The sequence below is a fragment of the Spermophilus citellus genome, assembly GCF_964194105.1.
Source record: "Spermophilus citellus genome assembly, chromosome: 1".
Taxonomy (NCBI): Eukaryota; Metazoa; Chordata; class Mammalia; order Rodentia; family Sciuridae; genus Spermophilus; species Spermophilus citellus.
The window spans coordinates 283,421,598-283,444,824 of record NC_138182.1 but is presented as its reverse complement, the minus strand read 5'-3'; the positions used below and the strand labels follow the sequence as shown (position 1 = coordinate 283,444,824).

At 49.1% G+C, this 23,227-nt stretch overlaps 1 protein-coding gene across 2 annotated transcripts in view; it reads left to right on the top strand.

The window, feature by feature from the left end:
• Positions 1–484: 484 nt before the first annotated feature.
• The window catches only part of UBE2QL1 (ubiquitin conjugating enzyme E2 QL1), a 36,150-nt gene continuing 13,407 nt past the window's right edge, over positions 485–23,227 (top strand). Inside the window, exons 1-2 of one of the 2 annotated variants that reach the window (XM_081284724.1) lie at positions 485–1,425; positions 17,834–17,893. In XM_081284724.1, the coding sequence (XP_081140850.1) occupies positions 619–1,425; positions 17,834–17,851 (825 nt within the window). In that variant the 5' untranslated portion in view covers positions 485–618 and the 3' untranslated portion in view covers positions 17,852–17,893. The remainder of the gene's footprint in view (positions 1,426–17,833; positions 17,894–23,227) is intronic. The other variant, XM_081284723.1, reaches the window with a different exon arrangement.

Here is a 23,227-nt window from a genome sequence, read left to right as displayed (position 1 = left end):
CGCCCCGCGCACCCCCCCCCCGCGGCCGGCAGTGCCGCCCCCTCCGCACCGCGCTCGCCTCAGACGGAGCAGCCGCCTCTGCAATGTCAGCAGCCGCAGCGGCGGCGGCGGCGGCGGCGGCGACACGAGCGGCAGTGGCCCGGGCCCCGCGGTAGCCGCCAGAGCGGCACAGCCGGGCAGACGCTCACGGTCGGAGCCCACGGCCATCCCGCTGCCTCCGGGGCGCTGCGGGCGACTCTGCGCGCCCCGGCGCGGCGCTGGACTCGGGGCCAGCCGCGCTGCGGCCGCGCACAAAGGACCGTGGACACTGGGAATCCGAGGGCTGCGTCCAGGGACCGGCCCAGGGACGGCTAGCGGCGCCGCGTCTCCTCCACACCTCCCTCGGCGGCCAGAGCCGGAGCCGGAGCGGGCCCCGTCATATGACAGCGGCGACACAGCAGCCTGCGAGCCCCCGTGCCGCCCGCTCCGCTGCACCAAGGCCGCTGGCGCCTGGGGTGACCCGCGCCGCACCCCACTGAGTGGTCGCCGGTAGCCGCCGCCCCGCGACCCCCGCGTCCCGGCTCGCGGGCTCCGGGGGGCAGGAGTCCAGGGAAGCCCCCAGCCGGCGCCGAGCCTAAAATGGCCACGCTGCTCCGTAAAATCGGGCTCATCCGCCTGCACAACCGGGACACCGAGGACCCCAAGCACCACCACAACCACCGCGGCGGCGGCGGCGGCCAGCAGAGCGCGTCGCTGCGCGGCAAAGGCGGCGCCAAGAGCGGCGGCCACAAGCAGCAGCAGCAGCAGCAGCAGCAGCAGCAGCAGCAGCAGCAGCAGCACCCCGGGGGCGCGGGCGACTCGAGCCCGGGACCCGGCAAGGGCAAGGGCAAGCGCGCAGCGGAGCTGGCCCCGCGCGACAAGCCGCCGCAGCCGGCAGCGGGGGCGGCGGGGGCAGCGGGCGCCGGGGGCCCCCGGGAGCGGGCAGCGGGCGCCAGGGCGGGGCCGGGCCCCGCGGTAGCGGCGGCGGCGGGTGGCAGCCTGGTGCCCGCCGCCCGCCAGCAGCACTGCACGCAGGTGCGCAGCCGGCGGCTCATGAAGGAGCTGCAGGACATCGCGCGCCTCAGCGACCGCTTTATCTCCGTGGAGCTGGTGGACGAGAGCCTCTTCGACTGGAACGTGAAGCTGCACCAGGTGGACAAGGACTCGGTGCTGTGGCAGGACATGAAGGAGACCAACACTGAGTTCATCCTGCTCAACCTCACCTTCCCCGACAACTTCCCCTTCTCGCCACCCTTCATGCGGGTGCTCAGTCCGCGCCTGGAGAACGGCTACGTGCTGGACGGCGGCGCCATCTGCATGGAGCTGCTCACGCCGCGCGGCTGGTCCAGCGCCTACACAGTGGAGGCCGTCATGCGCCAGTTCGCGGCCAGCCTGGTCAAGGGCCAGGTAAGGCCCGCGGAGGGGGGCGGGGATGCGGCGATCCGACCCTTAAGGCCCGGTGCACCCCGCCCGGGATGGGAGACCAGGGATGGGGCCTCTGGCCACCTTGCTCCTGGCCCAGGGCTACTTGTGCCGGTCTGGCTCTTTCTGAATAAACCTCCCAGGGAGTTTTTCTGAATATATCTCCCCCAGGGAGGGATGCTCCTGAGCGCCTCTGCCTCTTTTCCCTGATAGATTCTTCCTTTCCCCGCGTCTCCATCCTGTCGCTCCTGTCCCCTGCCTGGCCCTGTTAGTGTCTCTGGTCTCTCTAGCTTGCCCATTCATTCTCATTCATTCTCTCTCTCTCTCTCTCTCTCTCTCTCTCTCTCTCTCTCTCTCTCTCTCTCCCCCTCCCTCCCTCCCTCCCTCCCATGTCCTCTCCCCTTTCTCTTCTATTCCTTCTTGCCCTTAACCTCTCCTGTTCTCCCCCATCTGCATACTGCTCTCCCTTCCCCTTCTCCACCCTCTAGAGTCGCCCCCTTCTCCTTGCCCTCCCCCATTTCTCTCCCTCTCCATCCTGTCTACTCAACCCATCTTATGCCCCTGTAATCTATGAAGGTGGGAACTTCTTGTGTAGCGTGACCTAGGCATCTGTCCCAGCGTATTGCCTCCTCCCTGCCCCCCCCCCAACACAGAGGTTTCCTCCTCTGGCCTTTCTGAGAGCCAGCTGCCTGCAAGTGACCCCTCTCCACTGCTCTCTCCTTCTTAGCATCCCCTGTAAAGATGTGTTCTTGAGAAATTTCTCTAGAGAGAGGCAGAAGTGTGGTTTGAGCCCTTCCTTAAGTGACACGGCCAGACCCCATCAAGGCAATGTCTGCAGTCCCTAGCCAGGCTCCCTTCCTGCCTGGTACCTGCTCCTTTCCAGAACCTCTGGGGTAGCCCTCCAAGTCTTGGCCTCTTTTAAACCCTTTTTTCCTTGTCCCCAGGGTGGAGGTTGGGTGTTGACAAGGCTAAAGAATTTAACTAAACTCAGAGAGGAAGGCTAAGCAGGTCACCTGAGTCTTCTCCCCTATTGTACCAGGGGACTGCTTTATGGGAAAGAAGCCCCAGAGTGCAGGAAAGCAGAGAATGGATTTTCTGATGTGGTCCTGCCTGGCTGCAGGCAGGGGCCTCTGGCTTTATCTTCCCAACTATATGTTCTTGAACGTGTTCAAATTCTGAGGTGTCCTCCTGAAATGATATTAAACATTATTGGATAAAATAATATTTCCGTAGGTGTCTTTTGGAGAATCCTTGTTTTCTTAAAGAAGACCCTGAATGACCTCCTGTGGTCTTTATACAGTCTCCTTATCAGAGGGATCAGTTCTTCCCATTGCTGCCTCTGACCCCTTCACTGCAGGGGGTTTCACACTAATCAAAAGATGCTTGTTCTGCCAATTTCACTAGAGGTGGAACCCCTGGGATTCCAAACAAATAGCATCCCAACTCCAGCAGAGAAGGTCACTTAATTCTTATCTTTTCTAGGGCCCAGGTTTTACCTATTTCTTGAATTAGGGATAGGATGGCTATAACAGCTCTAGAAAGACAGCTTTAACTGAGCAAGGCTTGATGCTTTCATGTCAAAGCATCTTCCTCATCATATAGTGGAATGTTGGGTCCACTGCAAGGTGCATGTGATTGAATACAAGCCATTGGATCTCAGTTTATTTAGCAAGCACGATTTATATACAAGTGTAGAAAAATATTCTACAGAAATGCCTTGTTGTTCATTTCACTGTACATAATCAGAATTCTTTGGACCTGTCTGTTATTGTCTTTCATTCTTTACAGGAAATATGTCTTTGAAGTCAGAGGCAGAGAATTGTAATTTTTCCCTATAGAATCACAGAGTTGAATCCTAACATTTTAGACTTGGGGGGATCTTAGACTGCAGCCTTCATTCTGGAACAGGGAAAAAAGATTTAAACAAGAAATGAAGCAGTTGTTTTTAAAAAGAGAAATATCTTAGTAGATTAAATGGTTTTTTTTCTATTTCTACACTGATGCTATGAATAAAAACTGTCTTATTGGCAACCTTAAGCTTCTCTTAAAATAGAGGAGTCTTGGTGTGTACATTCACTTTCTTTGTAATCAAAATTGAGAGCCAAGCATTCAGTTTGCAAATCAGAGGCTTCAGTATTGAAAACAATTATCAACATTTTTATGTATTTGATAAAAGCTTAACTGGACTCAGCTTCTCCCACCTAGCATATTGTATTACATTTAAATATTGACATTTGGAATGATGTTTAAAGCTCAGCATTTTTTAAAATATCAGTGCAATTTCTTTGCATTTTCCATGCTGGTTTCAACCAACATACAGTTCTCCAAAAGAGAGTAAGGTGTGGTACTCATGAAATTGCCAAAATGCAAAGAAAGGATTGAAGAACTTGGACCATCATTTATGTTTTAGGGTTTCATGCACAGAAGGACATGGTAGTGTCTCAGGTAACCTCAGTCAGGTGCCTTTGAGTCCCTGTGCAATTTCACTGCTTGTAGGTTGTTCACTGTGCATAAAGCAATTGCCAAATTATTTCCATAGTTAAAGGTAATGTGCTTTGGGAAAGCAATCAAAATACCTGCTCAGGTGTTGAAAGCACTGGGATGCTATCAAACCAATAATTACTTTAAAAGAAAGAGTTGTAATATGGAAGTTATGTTCCTCTGTTAGTTGGGATTTCTTTTTTAGGACCCATTCTCTTAAGCTGCAAAGTTAGAAAAGGCATGGTTTCCTCTTTCCTATAGGAAAACACTTACCTTATCTCAACTCTGAATTAAATACACCCTGCTTTTATATCTTTAGAGAAACCTCAAAACAATTTTAAGATTCCATGTGTAATACTGCAAAAATATCTGCTTAGCAGCTTTGTATGCAAAAGTTTAGATTTATCACATAATATGAGAAATTCAGTCATTTCATGAAGATTTTTACCTGACTGAATCTTTGCCCCACATGATCAACATCTCTTTCCTGTTGTGGTATGAATTTTGGCTGTTTTAAATTAAAGGATTGTATAGATTTCTTATGATAATTTCTCTTTAGAAGTAGTGACTTGATCCTCTCATCTGTGACTAAACCTTCTTTACTAAACAGAGGCGTTTTATTCTGTTTAGTTAAAATGAATAATCCTTGGGCCTTTAAAATGAGCTGGGAAAATGTTACAAGTATCCTCTTGGACCATCATTTATATCTTTTATCATTTACTCAGACAAAAGATTATAATTCATAGTTTTCATGTGGGATTTTTGACATTGAAAAGTGTAAGATTTATGTCTTAAAGCTAAAGGAAACTCAGCAGACAGTGGACCCTACAGAAGTTCCAATCCCAGAGTACCGAGAGCGAACTGTAAACCTGGACAAGCGAGCACAGCCTGGTGGGGTCCTGGCTTCTTCTCCAGGGGTGGGACACAAGATGGCAGCATGAGTGGCCGGCCACCCTGCCCTTGCAGCTGTGTGAGCAGTAGGGATCAAAAAAAGCCACTTGATTGTGCACTGACTCACTGTTGTGCTTTCTCACCTGCACACCTCCTGAGTGTCCCCCTTTTAATTAATTAGACATTGCTAGCGGCAAGGAACCAGATGGCAGCTGAGTGACAGTTCCTCACTCCTCCCTGTCCCTCAGAACTAACCCTACCAGCCAGGACACAGTGCTGATTACAATGGTGTCAGCCCGCAGATAGCATTTCCCACTGGCTTGTGCCAAGCTCGGGGCCAGCTGAGCGTGCAGCATGCTCAGCCTCCCTGGGTGCCCTTCTGTGGATGGTCATTGTACAGAAAGGAAATTACAGCGCCAGAGTCAGGCTGACTTCATACGGCTTGAGGCCAGCCTCTGAAGCCCTCCAGCAGGAGCAAAAGCTACCCAGAGGGCACAGTCAAGCCCAGGCCTCCCAGGCACCTTGCTGTTTCCAGGCAGTCCTTTGTTCACTGTGACCTGAATGACAATCACTGTATCCACAGAAAAAAGACACAGGCCAGCCATCAGCAGAAGATTCACAGAATGACTGGAGTAAAACATCCCGGTGTCTTAGAGTTTGAATTAAAAATTAGTAAGGATTGCTGGGCAGTCATGTTGACTTAACAGCACTGGTTCCTGAAGTTTTATTAACAAAGAAAAGTGACGGATATCACCATCTGTCTGTGTGTGATGGTGAGCAAAGGGCCGGCAGCTCAGCCTTGTTCAGGGATGTTGTGCGCACCAAGGTCAGCTTTAGCACTTTCAGTCTACACTGCAGTGTCACAGAGAACCGTGCACGTGAGCACGCACACACAGACACAAGGAAAGTCCCTTACCAGAAGGCCCTCCACGTTCAAGACCTGGAAGCAGCACTTGACCCGGGACTATAAAATTACCACATCTTCTGGTCAAGAGCAGAAGACAATCAGCCCTCTGAGCTCCTGAAATTTGTGGGCTTCTAACCTGCTACAACTGACACAGAAGTCTAAAAGCACTGTGTTAGTTTGCTGGAGCTGCTGTACTAAAGGACTAGAGACTGGGTGGCTTAAGTGACAGAAATTCATTCTCTCACAGCTCTGGAGGCTGGAAATCCAAGATCCAGGTGTGAGCGGGACTGGCTTCCCTGCATGCTTACCTGATTGTCTTTGTCCTCATCTCCTCTTCTTAGTAGGACACCAGTCCTGTGAGGTTAGGACCACCCTCACGACCTTGATGTAAGTTGATTTAAAGACCCCATCTTCAAGTAAAGTCCCACTCTGGCTCCTGAGGACTGAGCACCGAGCATATGAATTGGGAGGAAGGAATCAACAGCACCAGCAGAGCATTAGCCAAGACCACATCCTGTTCCTCTAGAGCTGTTGCTGGTTTGAAAACCAAGTCCTCGGTGAAGCCTCATTCAAGTGGGGAGGCACAGGAGGCTCAGCTCACCTGCAGGTGGGAGCAGAGAAACTCAGGTGTTTAGAGGGAACTGGGGACAGCTAGAGTGTAAACAGTGCCACAGGGACAGAGGGGACGTCGCCATCTGATCCACCCAAGGAGACTCAGGTATGTGTTCTTGTGAGCCACTGTCATTTTGTCCTGTGCAGCATGAGGGGACAGATAATTACCACCGACCATGGCTGTGCAGTCTGAGGTATTGATATGCCTGACTATTCGAAGAAAAAAATAGCTACTTGTTCTTCTATCAAGTAGGGCACAAGGAGGACACAGACAGGACTCTGCATCCTAAAAATAGCCCCACGCCAACTTGGAGAGCTCCCCCAGAGAGCGCCCGCCCCTGGCTCTTAGGACAGTTAATAATAGGATCCACCTCCTTTGCCCTGAGTGGTGACATTTGAGAATCGGAACCTGCAAGAAGAGGGTGCAGATGTGTATTTGTTTGCTTTTCTGGTTTAAGTGCTGGGAAAGGGTGGTTTTTCTTTTGAAGGGACAGCATAGGTTTGTTGTTTCTGTCTGTGGGCAGGTGCCCTCTTGGGACAGTAAGTTGAAGCTCTCGTGGGACAATAAGTTGATGGCCTGACCCCGAGGCCCCATGTCTCCTTTTTCATCCCCTGATGTCTACTTGCCTGGATCCAGGTGCCTGGATCCAGGTGCAGAAGTAAAGCAGACTCCCTAGCACCGTGTTGGCGACAGACAAGGAACCAGTTTAAGTGGGTTTTGTGTTAAAAATAATGATCATTAAATGTAAACCGACCAGCCACTCGCAGTGGGTTCTTCAAGCTACATTCCAGATGTCCATGAAGCATTGATGTTGCGGCCCTAAGATAGAGGGGTAAGTGATGACATGGGTTGATCCTGTCCTTTCTGCCAGTGATTCTCAGGGCACTCATTGCCCCTGGGCAGCTCTGACTCAGCCTGTCAAAGCCCAGCACTGTAGAGAAGACCATCCTAAAGCTGAACCGTCCAAAGCCACTACTAACACATGGAGCAGAGGGAGGGTAACCCCTGAGCAAGCAAATGTGCTCCCCGAGTCCTCCAGCAGATCCAGCTGTGGAGGGCGGGGCCTGGGGTGTGCAGACTGAGGAAGGGCTGTTGGTTAGCAGAGCACATGTGCCGAGGCCTGCTGTGGACCAGGACTGCCTGGGCAGGAAGGGGAGAGTGCCTGGAGGCAGCTGGCACTGAGAGCCTGCTCTCTGAGGAGTAATGCAGCCCCCTTCATCTTTGTCTTCACAGTCACATCTTGGTTCCTATTTGGAGAAGCTCCCATTTGTTAAATATCCATGGACCTGACAGTTGGCAGTGGCCTGGATGTGCACAGGGGATTTGGGCCAGGTGGGGCCCTGAGGTCATAAGTGTCTTCAATTCTCAGAGAGAACCCTCTACTTGAGGGTGGTCGGGTTGACGTTGACATTGTTGGCCTGTTCTGAGCATTGTTTCATGGGCAGTAAGTGGAAAGATCGGGCATTTCCCAACCCCACCAAGAAGTTGTCCTCCTGCCAGAAGTCCTCCCAGTAGCGACTGGGTGCTCCTGCCTAGTGAGCTGGCAAGCTGACATAAGGTCCAGTTGTTCATTTATTTCCTCACGGTTGTGGCGTCTTTCATTCGGTCATTTAGCACCCGTTTGCTGAGGGTGTACCATGATTGGGCACCGTAGCGATGACACTCTTGTCATACCCTCTCTGTGTATTGTTCCTGGTCCTGTCCTGGTCTGCTCCCTGGCCCACTAATCCTGGGAGGCTGGGAGGAAATTAGCTGAGCAGGGAACCAACGACACCTGATTGTAAAAGCAAGGGAAGGAACAGAGTGGAACCGTCAGGGCTGAAGTGCGGCTGCAGAAGTGGGAGACCGCTGCTGAGCTGCCCTACCCAGAGGGATGCTCTGCCTGAATTCCTGCAGAGCCCCCACCATATTCCTGTCCCTTCATCTTACCTGCTGCCATCTCCCACATGGTTCCTCTAAAATACAGACCTGATTTTCTGAGACCCTTGATTATGACCTTTGCACACTACAGCCCATGTGCCCCAGCAGTGCCCACCATGGCACACTCTTCCATGCTCCATGGCACCCACCAGGATTTCTCCCTCACCATCCCCTTTGTCTGGAAGGTCCTTTAGTCCTGTCCATGGGCGAGCCCCTGACCGTCCTTCTAAACCCTGCCATGTCTCCCCAGCTCCTCTGCAAAGGGCCCCTTCCTGCTTCTCCAAAGTGCTGACTTCCTCCTCTGAACCCCTCTGGGCTGAGAACTGTTCATTTCTGAGCCTATTTTGCTAGATTGTGTCTATATGTTTACACTCTTGTTGCCTCTTATCTGCACACAATGTCCAATACATTGTGTGTGCCAAATAGATATGCTTGTTGCAAGATTCCTTTATCGGAGCAGACACCCATGCCCTTCACTTTGCCATTTCCTGAAGAGCAACACAAGAATCGAGAACATGCACAGGTGCTTTCTGTGGGCCAGCTGCTTGCCAGCTGCTGTATGCAGATCATTTCACTAAAGCCTGGCAACGGCCTACAGGGTGGCTGCTGCTGTTACTCCATTTTGCAGAGGAGGAAACTGAGATTTGTGGAGGTTTAATCACAGGCAAGAAGCACAGGAGTAAAAGGAGCAGAACCGAGCTGCCCCCGGGCAGTCTGGAGCCAGAGCCAACCTAGAGCGGGGTGTAGCTTGGTTGGTCCCCACGGGTGCAGGTGGATATCCGAGTACTGTTGCTTGATGTGCTTCTCAGGAATAATTCATGGAGGACCTGGGGGGTTGATGATGCATCCATCAAATCTGATACACGGTCCTGAATTATCAATTTGGGCAAATATATGCCCAACTTCCCCCTAAGCTTGTTGATTCTGTTGTGTGAAATAGAATAATGCTTTAATTCTTTCAAACTGTAGGAGAAAGATAATTAGTGCTGTTTTATTTCTTCTATATGCAAAAGAAAAAGGCATTTTAAAGATTCTGAAAATAACTTGAGAAAGTGCTTTCTTGAACATAATTATTGCATGGGTGAAAGCACTCAGATTGAAGAAATTGCTGCTTTAAAAATAATTTTTGTAAAATAAAAACCAATTCTCCATCACAATATTTGGCAAGAATTCCCAATAATTTTTATTGAGTTTTTTGATGAGGGAGATAAGGAAATGCTGTCACATAATGAATCATTACAGGTAAAGTTGAAACTATTCATTTCACTTGGGAATTGAAGGGAAAATTTCTAGAAAAAATATTGTAAAGATATTTTCCTATATTGAATCAGACTTTTCTAAAATTCAGAATTTATTATAGCTGTGATACTAAAAAGCAGCTATTGATACTTTAGGAACTTGGATATTTTGTGCACGCTATTGTTAAAAACAATTATTTTAGCCTTACTGATACTTATGTGTTAGGGTGATATGTGAGTATCAGTGTGGGTGCCCAGTTTGCTTCTTAAAAGGTGTCAGCTAAGCATTGCTTATAATCGTATGGAATAAATATCAGTTGCTGCAGAGATTCATTTGTGCTGGGGTCCTTGGTGGTTAAGGACATATATGCGCAACTCTGCTTCCCCATGAAGGAAAAACAGAAATAACATGAAGAAACTTACCAAAATCTGAATCTGTGACAAGCTTACATTAATTGTAACTAGTTGAATATTATGAACCTTTAAAATGTGACTGGTTAAGAGTCATCAAAATACCCCGTGAATCACAATTTCTTTAACCTTATCTTTTGCAAAGGGGCTGTGGGTCATCCTTCATCAAGCCTTCCCTGGGTTTCATGTTTGCTTGTGTCTGAGAACTCAGTCCTGGTGGGGGCGCGAGGGCTGCCCTCCCCCTTGCCCCTCCCCCATGCATGTTGGCTGGGGAAAGAAGGCAAGACAGCCAGGGGAAGAGCCCCTAAATCTCTGGAGAATACAGGGAGCTGTGCAGTAGGGGCCCAGCCTTCGGAGCCCTGCTGATGGACTCCCTCTGATCTCTTTCACAGTGTGAAGCATCCTAACCAGAGAGAACTCCTACAAGACAGTTTCTCTAAGGGCCAACCCATAAAGTCATGTAAAGCTTAAAAGACATTATCATAATCAAAATGAAAACTAGTCTAATAAAGAGTGAGCTTGAACTCTACGAATTGAATCAAGATGATGATTTTATTAGTAATTCTGCTTAAAAGGTGATTCTGGCATCTGCCTTTTTAATAATAAAAGAAATGGAGGTCTCTTCTTGGTTATTCTTGAGGAACAGAGAAATAGGAAATCCCAGGAGTCCCTTCCTGCTGCATCTAAATATCAATAGCAACTATAATGTGACTTTGAAACCTGGGGTTTCTATTAACAACTGTCAAGGCATTGTAATAGGGTCTACCACAGTCAACCAGAATTTTAGAAGTGCTGAATGACTCCTACAAGTGAAAATCCTGACATTTTTCCCACTCAAGTTTATACATCCTTAGGAATGCACAGGCTCCAGGTGACTCCAGGTAGTGCCTGGTTCTCCAGGTGTCTTGGAAAGACTATACAGCTTATTCTGCAGCTCATGGCCAGAACCAATAGGTGTCCCGGTTCTGCCATGTTGCTCTCGGGTGGGGTTAGGATAAAACCCTAGTGGATCTGGAGGCAAAGGCAGCACTTAATCCCACTACTGGCCCTGAGCACATTCACTATTGGGCAGCCAGCTACTTTCTGAGCATAAGGCACCTCCTTCAAGATAAATAGGAAAATTCAAGATAAATAGGGAAAGCATGAGCCCAGTAGCTCCTGGGAATCATAATATTCAAAGGAAATGATGTTGGCAAGTTCCTCAGAGAGAGGAGGTGACCCACAGATGTCCCTCTTTTAAAGAAGTAGAATATTTATCAAAATACATAAAAAAGAAAAGTGTGTGAAATTATCCATGTTGTTAGTATTTCATAGTCAAATTGATGTCTAGTTGGCTCAACTTTTTTATGTTTAACACAATTTTATAAATACTTCCAAGAAACACAGGGGAAGCTCCCTTTTCTCCTCTTAGACGGCTGCCTTAGATGGACTGTCCTTACCTTTGCTGGCTCCCCACTCTGCAGCACCAGGAACTGATTTTTGGTAAGGTCATAGTGATGTTCGTGTCCCACTTATTCACCTTTTTGGCTTTGTTCTATTAAGAATACCATTCTGTTACTAGTATCTTTACATTTAACTCAGCTTTTGCTGATGTTAAGTTAGAAAATTACATGGGAGAATATTATTGTTTATAACATTGGATCTAGGATCTCTAGATGCATGCCATATGTTCTCATAACCTCACTAACTATTGTTGAAATTCTGTCGTGATCAGCACCCAAGCACAAAAGACACTACAAAATATGATGTCCACTTGAAAACTCTGCTACCATTTTGTTTTTAAAGTGAAAAACTGGTTGGTAAATCTAAAATTTTGTACCAAGTTGTGGACTCCAGCAATTATCATAGCTCATGCAAAATGAACATAAATCATTTCAGTGGAATTGAAAGAGATCTTCACTGTGGTCCATTACACATTGCCTTTCCAATGCTCTTGGGGAAAGGCCTTTCCTGAGTGGAATTCAAGATAAACCTAACTGACCTGCAAGAATTGTTGAAAGAGCTCGTCAGAAACACCTGTGGGTGTTACAGGTGATATTCTGGCCATCAGAGGCTCACCAGTAATGCAGTGCCAATGGCTGATTCACATTCTCTTAATTTCTTAGTCAGCTGGAGCTGGGGAGTGGCCCAGGATCTGGGAGGACTTCCTGCCCTTGGGGGGAGACTGAGTAGCCATCTCTAGGGTTCTTTCCAACTCCTAAGATTCACATGGGTAGAATCAGCATCCTTACAGGGAGAGAGGCTGGCACACACTTCATTGATACTCTGGGATTCATCCGCTATTTTTATTGTGCTTGTGACCATAGTCCCACATTTCAGCAATAGCGAAACTTCTTCCTCTGCGAACATTATGGGCATAAAGCACTCTCCTGTCCCCAGTGGTCCTCAGTCTTCCCTGAATATTATTCTAAGAAGGAATATTATCTTTTACATGGAAACAGAGTTCATGGCGATATCTACATCCGTTTGGGGGCTTAGGCTGTGTTGCCATAACTACCTCTTCATGTTTGTAATGTTTTTTAGCATCAGAGTCAGCCAATGGAAACAGTTCTACCCAGTGGCTCAGACTGTATTCTCAAATTTCTCTTTTTCACTCCTGTATAAACACAGCATTTAATTGTTATATAATCTCTTGATTGAGACCATTTTAGTGGCCCTATTCTAAGAAAAATCTGGAAGGTCCTTAGTTCTTACAGTGAGGCTCCCACCAGGTCTCCAGCCCTGAGACCATGGGAGGCTTCCCAGCTGCACCAGATGTCTTGCAGATCAGCCGTAGGGCCTTCCCTGTGCTCAGCCCTGACAGCTCTGTTGGAAGGAGTGAGCCCAGCTCACTCTATGGTAGCTGTCACTCAGAGTTGACATAGTTAGTGGCCCTGCTGGGAGCCCATGGGTTCAACAAGCATAAACCAGAGTGCCTATATTTACCTTGTCAGGACTGTCAGATGGCCCTGCACCATCTCTGTGGCCAGAAGATGCTCAGGGACCTCAGAACCGGGTCTTGATCAGCACCCAAGCACAAAAGACACTGCAACCCAGGACCCAACCCTGACTGTGGGAGGAAGTATGGGTGGATGCAGTCAAATGATGGCCCCAGTGACACAGGTCTCCATCAAGAAAGATCAAGGATGTGGCAGCCAGTGGCATCCTGTAACTGAGGTGGGCTGCAGAGGGTGAGATAGACCCCCAGCCTTCAATGTGCATTCAACTTTAGAGACTACAAGCATGTAGGGCTTCTGCAAGTCCAAGAGTGGGAGGCTGAGAGGGGCTGGCAGTCATGAGGAACAAGCAAGGGCCCTGTTGTCCTGGGCTCCCAAGGGTGTTTGACGGAACAAGGCTCTTCCTTCCCAAGCAGCCCCCAGGGCCTGACTCACCTCCTGTCTTCATAGTGAGGGTTCCAAGGTGTACCTTCCTCCTTCTGTGTTGTCTCATGTTGACACATCACCAAGTCCAAGTTGCAAGTTCCCAAGTTTGAGAGCCCTCTAGTTAGAGGGAAGTTGATCCACCCTATAGGATGGACAGATGTGTTTGTCAGAGGACTCAAGAAGTGATTTAGCTGAACTAGGGCAGAGCAAGCCCACTCAGAATTGCTGTGGGACCATCCCTACAGAGTTTGATGGAAACTTTCCCACTTCACCATGAAATTAAGTTGCCCAGCAAGTCGAGGGACATGGTAAGGTTTCCATAGCAAGGAAACAAGTCAGCATCTCTAACACTGAAACCGGCTGTGAAAGGCTAGTTTGTGGTTTTGTTTGGTCTGTTTAAAAAAAAATGCAGTGAAGTTAACTGGTCTTCTAAGTCCAGTCCAGTTTGGGGGCCTGATAAAAGCATGTTTCATTGATGATCTTCCCTTCAGCCACATGTATTTAAGTCATTCATTTCTTCACTGTTGAATCCTTCCCTTTCCTTTGCATATGATATTTTCTACACTGATCAGTAGTAATGTTGTGCCAATCTTAATTTTCTTCACCTCCTTTCAGTCTCTTATTTCACTGTTTCCTGCCAAACTTTTAAATTACTGTGTCCCAATAGTTATAGTTTTCTAAAAAGAAACTATTTCAGAACATTCTAGAATGTTTTACTCCAGGATTGGGCGAGTAAATCCTTTGAAAAGTGACCTTTTGCAAACCATAAAAGCATGCCATATTCTAAGTATATAATGCAGCGATTTTCAGTAAAATCTGTGGAAAGGGTATGAGTTTGGGAAACAGCAGTGAAGGGGAGCATGAGGGCCACTTGAACAGATGCAAAGGCAGGTAGAGTGATCTCAGCATGGGGAGGAGCAGCGTGGCATGTTACACTGCCATTTGTCCCACTGGTGTGGACTGGGAAGGTGGGGGTTCCTGGCATGTGGCCCTCCCAGCCCAATCTGCATGAACCTCCTCGTTTTCTAAGATATCAAAGCCCAGTCATGTTAATAGCATTTGTGCTGTGATTTTACATGTTTCATTTCAAAGGAATTTAAGGGGTTTTTTTTAAATGAATATCTAGAATAGCATAATTAAGCAGAATTGAGAAAAGTAGGCATCGTGAACAAGTCATTGGTAAACCAAGATTTCAGTGATATATATGGAGCTGTGACAACATTTAGCACTTTCCTGTTATTCAAAGTAAATCCTCTTCCCGGTATGTTAAGTTCTGCAGTACAGACCATCAAGCTATGAAAGCCCTAAGATCAGATGTGAGACAATTCCAAATTCCAGGTGGCGAGATGCTATCTCAGAAATAGAAAAGAAATGAGAAATAGCTCCCAGTCGGTTCCAGTGGAACCGCTCAGCACACGAGCTCTGTTTTCTTCCTTTGTTGGTCTGTTTAAGTTTCCGAAGGGCTTTATCAGAAGTGGCTGGTTTCCCCGGCATCGCAGAGGGCTCTTGGCCACTTGGGCTGCGTTTCCCAGTTAGAAGAGACTTGAATGGCGTGCAGAGGTCAGGCAGCAGCCAAGAGGACTGCTCTGCCCTGCTCTCCCTCCTAGAGCTCAGAGCTAGGGACGTCCTGCCAGCAGGCCGGGAGTCTGGAAAGTGTGGCCAGGAAGGCCCCCCTGCACTGGGCTTCACTGGTGCGTACCCCACACAGCACCTCTTGGGGACCGCCCACAGGACCTTAAATGCCTTGGTGATGTTTCAACGCAGTTTCATTTTGACGTCGGGCACCGCGCATCTGGGTGTTTTCACCACCTGCGGTGGTGGGCATTCGGACTCTGAAGGGCATCACTCCTGTCCCTGAGACACAGGCAGCAACCATCCTCACATGGGGCTCAGAGCCCTGTCACACTTCTAAAATGCCACTGCCATCTTAGTTTTTTTAGACTCTTGGTTGAGAGGTATTCACCTTGAAATTTCAGAGCCAAGTAAAGTGGCAGGCATTGAGAAGATTCTTCAAAAGAATATTTTAATCTCATAAGAGAAAGCTAGGGGACAAGAAAAAAAAATGATTGTCACCAAGTCACTTATCTCAGGATGCAACGGTTCTCCACCGTGGCTTCCCTCCTTGGTGCTAGTGTTGCTCTGTGCCGTGTAAGGGCAGGGCCCTGTGCAGGCTCTGGTGAGTGTTATGTCCCCACCCCGTCCTTGCCCTCCCCTGCCTGAGGCTCTGACTGGAACTGGGGAGATGCAGCTCACCATGAGGAAGGAGTGAATGGCTCTTCACCTTCAGTCTCCTCTTCCAGATACCAGAACAAGAGTCTACCTCTAGTCCCCCTAAGGACCCAGTGGCCTGTCCTGGGAAGCATTTAACTCAGGACTCTGTGCACATAAGCAGGTCTCAAGCCCCTTTTGAGCAGCCCCAGGCCAGGTTTTCCTGTTGCATCCCACCCATCTGCAGGCCCCTCTGGGTGTCAGGTTTTCCATGAAGTATCAGCCCTTCCCTCTGCCTGGGTTCCTGAGTGCTTTGGGCCTTCTGGAGACTTGTGCTTCCTGGAGCAGCTGGGTGCCCACCTGCCGAGCTGGACGCTCCCAGGGAAGGCAAGCCATGTGGCTTCTGGCCTGCCAGAGTACAGGACCTCAGAACAAGCCCAGACCTTGCTCCTAGTGGGCACTCATCAAAAGCTGTAGGATGAAATCGAGTCGGTGCCCTTCAGGCGCAGCAAGATCATGAATCATCAGAGGAAGATTGAGGGTGTTGAGTACTTTGTAATTGCAGTGCCAGGAGAGTGGACATTTTTAGCAACAAAGCAATGCTCAGTCAAAGGGCGTTTTCTGGTTGACTCTGAGCACAGCATCCTCTCACTCCTGGCACCCTGTGCGTCCCATGCCATCGGGATTTCCTGTTTCTCTCTGAACATTGAAGGCATGGGTCATGGTGCTTTAGCCAATGAGAACTGGCTTCATGGGTTGTGTTTGTAGCCCTGTACCCTGGAAGCATCGTCATATTGCTGGCCAGAAAACACAGCAGGGGGTGGTTGGGCAGAGGCGGGGCCTGGAGCCCAGGCGGGAAGCCACCCACGGGGCGGCTGAGCTCCCTCAGACTGCTGGTCCACCTACACTCGTTCTTGGCATTGATTTCATTGAGAAGTCTAGAGTGGGGTGTTGTTTTAAAAACTCTGTAAACACCTTTGTTTCACTTCTCTGTGGTCTTTCCTGATTGGAGATGGCTTATGCTATGTGGGAACTCATCCTCTCCTCTCCCAGTTTCTGTCCTCTCCCCCCTTCCCTTCTTCCATTCAGCTGTGGCCTCTATTGTTGGAGCCTCCGTTAGCCGGTGTTGTTATTGGAGTGCTGCTGAAACCAGGTACTACAGCCCAGGTGGCTCTGGAGGCTGGAGTGAGGCCAGGTGGGTTGGGGGGCCCCTCCTGGGCCTCTCTCCTGGCCTCACAGTCACAGGGTCTCGCATGGTCTTCCCTTTGTGCACATCTGTGTCCTGATCTCCTCTTCTTATAGGACACCAGGTGGATTGGGTCAGGGCCCCCCAAGAACCTCATCTTAACTTAATCACTTCTGCCATTTCCAAGTGCAGTCACGTCCTGAGGAGCTGGGGGATGTCGAGGACACCTTCGGGCCACACCAGCGCCTTTTCAGCCTGGGCCGTGGCTGTTGGATCACACAGCTTTGGCATCCTCGGTCTCCACTCGCCTGCTCCTGCCCTGGTCCCTCCCTGCCCCTCACCCTAAGGACCAGCCACCTCCAGGCCCCAGCGTCAGTGACTGGGCCTTCCTCCCGGTGGCCTGTCCCTCAGGGAGACCCTGCTGTTTCTGTCTTCCCTGCTGTCCCGTCCACTCTTTCCAATTGCCTTGATTGCCTTAACCTCCTCATGCTGTTTCCTCCCAGCCGAGGATTCCCTCTCGCTCTGTCTGTGTGGTTTCTCTGTCTGCTTTTATGAGTCAGTGAGCAGGAGCCTGTCCGTCTTCCTCTACTCTCTCCTAATTCCTGCATGATTATTATTTTTTTGTTCCACTTTGCGTTTTCTGGGTCCTTATGAACCTCCTCCTCCCACCCTATTCTCATGTTGTTCCGCCGAATTTGTCCACAGTTCGAAGAGTTCTCTCGATTTCGAAGAGTTCTCTCCATTTTCTTTCCAGCCTTCCTGTCCTAAGAATGTCCTTCCCCTGCTGGGCTAGCCACCCATTCCGACTTCTCCTGGGTTGGGTGCTTTTCCTCTCCTCACTTGTTCCTCAGGAAAGCTGGCCCTCTTCTGCCTGGAGGCCCTCTGGACAGAGTCAAGGGTCACCCCTGCTTCATGCATTTGTAGAAAGGGGTGGTCTGGCAAAGCCAGAGTGGAAGGGATGGATCGAGCAGGCAGTGTAGACATGCCAGTGGATCAAAAGGAAGCAGAGGATGATGGCTGGATCATTACTTTAAACAAGTTAGGGCTTCCTAACAACTGCTCTGTGGACAGCTGAGGTTGAATTTCTATGGTGAATGTATTTGATGCAATTGGTTTTTATGCTAATCCACCCAAGTTGACGAGCTGTTTTTAATCAAGTTATTTTTATCATTTCAGATGTCCTTGCCAAATTAGATGTAAGATGCTTTCTGAAAGCCCTCAATTCCACTTTTTATGGTAATTCTACTCATTTAATTTATAGTCACATCAGAGAACAATTGGTAATTCTATTTATCAAACTGGTTGGAAACAAGCATTTAACAGGGGTGTGGGAGGTACCGGACCAGCCAGGGCATCCTCGAGAACTCTGCTCAACCATTTGCACTTTGTGTGCATTTTTCCTTTACTCAAAAGTGAGCAAAATCACTAAAATGACCCCAAATATCACCACCAACCCATATGACACAAAGATCCCAGAACAGGGTAGGAGCCCTCAGCGTGGCTGCCCGAGCCACTCACACTGGAGCCTTGCACCTTCTTCAGGTGACAAGCCAGTTGCCTCTCGCCTTCTTGGAACTTGAGCTCTGCAAGACCAGGAGAAAGGCAGGCTGGGTTTCATCCACCACGTGGCCAAGGCTGGGAAGCTCAAGCTCTGGCCAAGTCTCCTGGGTCCACGCGCACAGCTGGCAGAGGGACGAGCCCTCGTTTCCAGGCTCTGCCTCTGAGGCTGAGCAGTTCCAGATGTTGGTGGAGTGGAGAGATTCTCCGTGAACTCCACGAATATCAGCGTCTTTCAACGTGCCCTGAGACGAGGTCCTCATCAGATAGATCTTTTGTAAATTGAAAATAGGTTTGAAGTATTTATATAATTTTTACATACATTTAGATATTTACATTTTAATTTCAGGTGACACCCCTGACTGTTATAATATCATAATTAAAGTGACCTGTAGGGCTTTTTTCCCCTATAAATACACTTAAAGCCCAAACCCAATTAAAAGTAACATAAATGGAGTTTCTCTCGTGTGTCCTCATATGTCCTCATGATGGTAGCGATTAATAGAGAATAGATTTCTCCCATTCAGCTCAGGTTCACGGACACTACTGACACCACACCCTCCGGCAATGAGTAAACGCAGGAGACACCTTATGACATGTCTCAGCATCCCTGTCTCTGTCCACACAAGATAGTCCAAGAGCTCAGCACCAAGGAGCCGGGCCCAGGGCCGAGCTGCAGCCTTGGAGTGTGGCCCAGGCTGAGCGCAGGACAACAGAGACTGTGCAGTTGTTCAGAAGACAGGACATGGCACCGCGTCTTGGACCTCTGAAAGATGGGTCCTCAAAAGACTTGTCTTTCCCTGCAGGTGGTCACTACTGTCCAGGCCTCCACAAGCCAGTTGTACAGTTAGACCACAGCTATCGTTACTGTGACTATTTTACAATTCTTACCATGAATATCATTGCTTTCATGGTTCAGGAAGGACTGAGAAAAGCAGATTGTGTGATAATGCACAAGATCATGTGCATGTGGTCTAATGTCTCCAGCCCCTAAGAGGTTTTCTGATAAGAGAAAATATGACCCACTCGCTGTATAAAGTTTATGCAGTACCAGAGCTCAAGGTGGAGTCTTGAAGTCCCGATTCCAGGGGGTAATGGCCTTTCTCTGCACGCAGGCGAGACAGGTCCACACACAACCCAGCAGACCTACAAGGGTTTCCAGCAGCAGGGACATGCTCTTCATGGTGGCTGAAGGGGGCACCTATTTTGGTACAAGTACACTGGCCATCTTTCTGGTAACTCAGACTTGGAGCCCCCTGGTGTGGTGTGCCATGGATGACGGAGCCTGTGTTCCTCCTGCGGGCAGCAGTCCAGTAGACCACTCTGAACATCAGGTTAGCTCTTGTGCCTTCATACTTCAAGGGGTGCCCCAGAAGCGGGACACTGCACCAAAGGGTGGGGACACTGCACACACTGATGGGACAGAGTCATCAAACTCTCCATAGGAAAGGTTCTCCTGGTTATCTTGTTGACAGCAAGAGACCAGAACATCCAGCCACCTACCCCAAGATCATGGGACTTCCTAATCTCACTGGCAAAGCATCTCATTTTTTTAAACTTACATATATTTTATTTTTCTCTTTTTAGAGAGAGAGAGAATTTTTTAATATTTATTTTTTAGTTTTCAGTGGACACAACATCTTTATTTTATTTTTATGTGGTGCTGAGGATTGAACCCAACGCCCCGCGCATGCCAGGCGAGTGCGCTACCACTTGAGCCACATCCCCAGCCCACATATATTTTATTTTATTAAGGTTTATCATCTTTCATATAGTTGGGATTTTTTTCTTTGACTTTTTTTGGGGGTGGCCACTGAAATTTTATATTTCACCCTCTTTCCATTTCAAATTAGGTTGTTATTTCTTATTAACTTAGAAACTCTTTCTGTTAAATGGATTCCCAGGCCTCTGCATTAGTTACCTATTACCTAAAACTACCCCAAAACCCAGTGGCTCAGAGCAGCACACATCTCCCGTCTCGCAGCTGCCGTGACCACCTGGCTGGGTGACCGCCTGGCTGGGTGACTGCCTGACTGGGCGCCTCGGCTCTGGCGTGTCGTGAAGCTGAGCAGAACCGGGGGCGAGCACCGCTGTCACCTTGGAAGGTTTGGCTGAGCCAAGCTTCCAGGACGACTCAGGGGTGGTGGGCAGTGCCTTCCTGGGTGGCTCCCACAGTCCCTGGCAGGTGGGCATCTTCGTGGTGGTGGAGACATGGTGGTGGCTTTCCCAGAGGGAATAGTGAGGGGACAAGAGCACCCAGGACAGAGCTGTCGTCTTTCTCTGGCTTCATCTCAGACAGAACCTTCCAGCCTTCCAGCCACCTTCTGCTCCACAGAAGCAAATCACAGGTCCTGACCCCTCAGCAAAGGGGACAAACAGGGTGTGAACAACAAATCAAGTGTCCTTGAGGACACCTTGGAGGGTCTCCACACAGGCTCACAGAGCGTTTCTTGATCTGTGAGTGAGACCTTGTTTGCATCATCCTTTCTAATGTGTTGTTATTGACAGGAAAACAATCACATTTTCATTGTGTGTTATAAGTTTTTGCCTGTGTATTGATTTTAACCTCCCTTTTCTTGTAACTTACTTTTTACTTGGGTACAGAGAGGGGAAGCCCTGCATTCACACAGGGCCCTCCTTGCCCAGGGACCTCAGAGTTTGGGACAGACCTTCTCCAGTGCACTGGGGCCCCGTGGAACATGAAGTGCTGCCCTGTGTGTGCATGTTCAGGGAGCAGGGACCGCGCTGTGTCCTGGGCCTCCCTCTTAGATGTCTCCCGCACATCTCGGTCCTGTGAGCAGCCACCTGGCTGGCGGCTCCTCCCGCCTGCATGTGACTCCACTGTGTGGAGGCTCAGTTTGCCCCTCCACTGCCCTGGGAGGAGCCCAGCCCCCTCCATCCTTTGGTCATCACAACAGGTTTTCTTCAGAGCTCGCTTGCCGGCTTCTGGGGGCAGACGTGCAGCCGGGAGCTCCTGGACCCATGGGCCTCTGCTGATTTCCTCTAGGTGTGGCCAGAGACCCTCCAGAGTGGTCAGTCCCACACCTCCTTGCCAGCAGCCGGCCAGATCCTCCTCCCCAGGCGCTGCCCTTGGAGGTGCTCAGTGGTGTCCTGTGTGTGTCCACTTGGATGTCCCTCTGGGCCCTTGGCAGCCATTTGGACTTGCTCTCATTTGTATATTGAGTTTCCTGGTTTCCCAGCCTTTCCTTCTCGGTTTTCAGGAATTCTTTCTGTTTTCCAGATCTCACTTCCTCGTGTGGGTTTTAGATGCTGCCAATATCTTCTTCCAACATTTTCTCTCTTGTCTTTTAGGAAAAAAACAAAAAAACAAAAAAACTCCCTAAGGAGTGGAAGTGGTTGCGTCGTCTGTCTTTTCATGGGAAAGGCCGTGTGTGGCCGTTCCTCCCCACTGTCAGCAGATGTGCCCTCTGTGTTCTGCTGCTGGCTTCAGAACTGTGCCTGTGGCATCTCAGGTCCCTCCTCAGGGGCACTTCTCTGTGCGCTGTGGGTTCAGAGCAGCTCACCCCTCCACCCTGTGTGCAGCCATCCTGACCTGCCCACTGGGCCGCTCAGCCCCTCCCGCTGCTGTGGGTGCCTCATTCACCCTTCCTGATCCACGTCATGACTCTCATCTGCTCGTCACCTCTCTTGCTCCTGTCCAAGCCTCCTCCGGTCTTAGCATATGCCCCACGGCCAAACACCACACAGACCCGGACCCTCCTCTCGGCTCTGCTTTTTCAAAATTGTCTTAGCTTTTTGTCAATCATGGAAAGATTTCAACTGTTATGTTGGGAATTTTACTGAGAGCGGAAACTCAAGTCTCCGTAGGTCCTAGATCACAGGCTCAGCGCAGAGACTGGGCGTTTCAGTGCAGAGTCTGACTTGGGGTATGTCCTTCTGCCTTGTGGAGCCCCGCCCTGGAGCACAGGGCCTCCAAGCTCCCAGCTGCAGGGCTCAGAGCGGGAAGCTCAGTGGGCGATACCTGCCTTCACCCACGAGGCTTCTGCTTGCAGTCACTGGCCAGACTGGCCATGTGGACACAGTCTGATTGCAAGAGCAGCAGAAATGTAAGAAACACATGGCAGGTTGTGGAACACAAATGCTCTCTAACAAGTCAAGGTCCCCAAAATAGCTGAGTCTTTGTAATTTTCTGTGTGGGTAATTCTCTCATCTGAAAATAACAAAGTTAACGTAATGTTGCATCTCAGTGCCTCAGAAAAACACTCAGTAATGCCAGAGGCAGGCAAACAAAGCCAGAGCAAAACTGACTGTTTTGCAGTTTTAAATATGAAGACAGAATAAGGTAGATTTTTGACGTCTTTTAATCTTACTGCAAACCAATGTAAATATCAAAATAACAAAATCAAGTTAATTTCTTACGTCCATGGAGAAAAGACACCTGGGATTACTTCTCCCTTCTTTCACAAAGGCGGTTTTGATGAGTTGTTCAACACCTTTTGACATCTCATAAGTGGACATTCTGTGTCCACAATGAGGCTGCCACAAAATTGTTAGCTGCAATCGTAACAACATGTTGTGTCAGTACTTGGAGCCAAATTGAAAGATTTTACTTCTAAACTCCAGTTGTTTCAACATGTTTACCTTGTTAAAAACATTAGTTGGGTCACTGTAATCGGAAGTGGAATGCTAACTGGAGTTTTGAGACTGTAGGGCTGATGTGACCTTGGCCCATGCACGTGATATTTTACGTACAGTCTGAGGCTGTCACTGCCATTATCTGTGACTTCCTGTTACCTCTTGCGCATGAGTTCATGTTCTCAGGTTGTTAATGACTACCACAAGTTCGGCATGGTGTGGTGAGCCAGGTACTCTGTGGTCCGATAAGGTTGGGAAGTCCTGGTGGACAGCTGTTAAAAAATCCCAACCATGTGCTGCTATATCCTCTGACTACTCTGATTCGAGCACCAGGCTTAGGTTGTGGAGGAATTTGGCCACTTACTACCTCTACTACCGTGAAAGTTATTTGCCCTGAATTATCTACTTGATCATCTG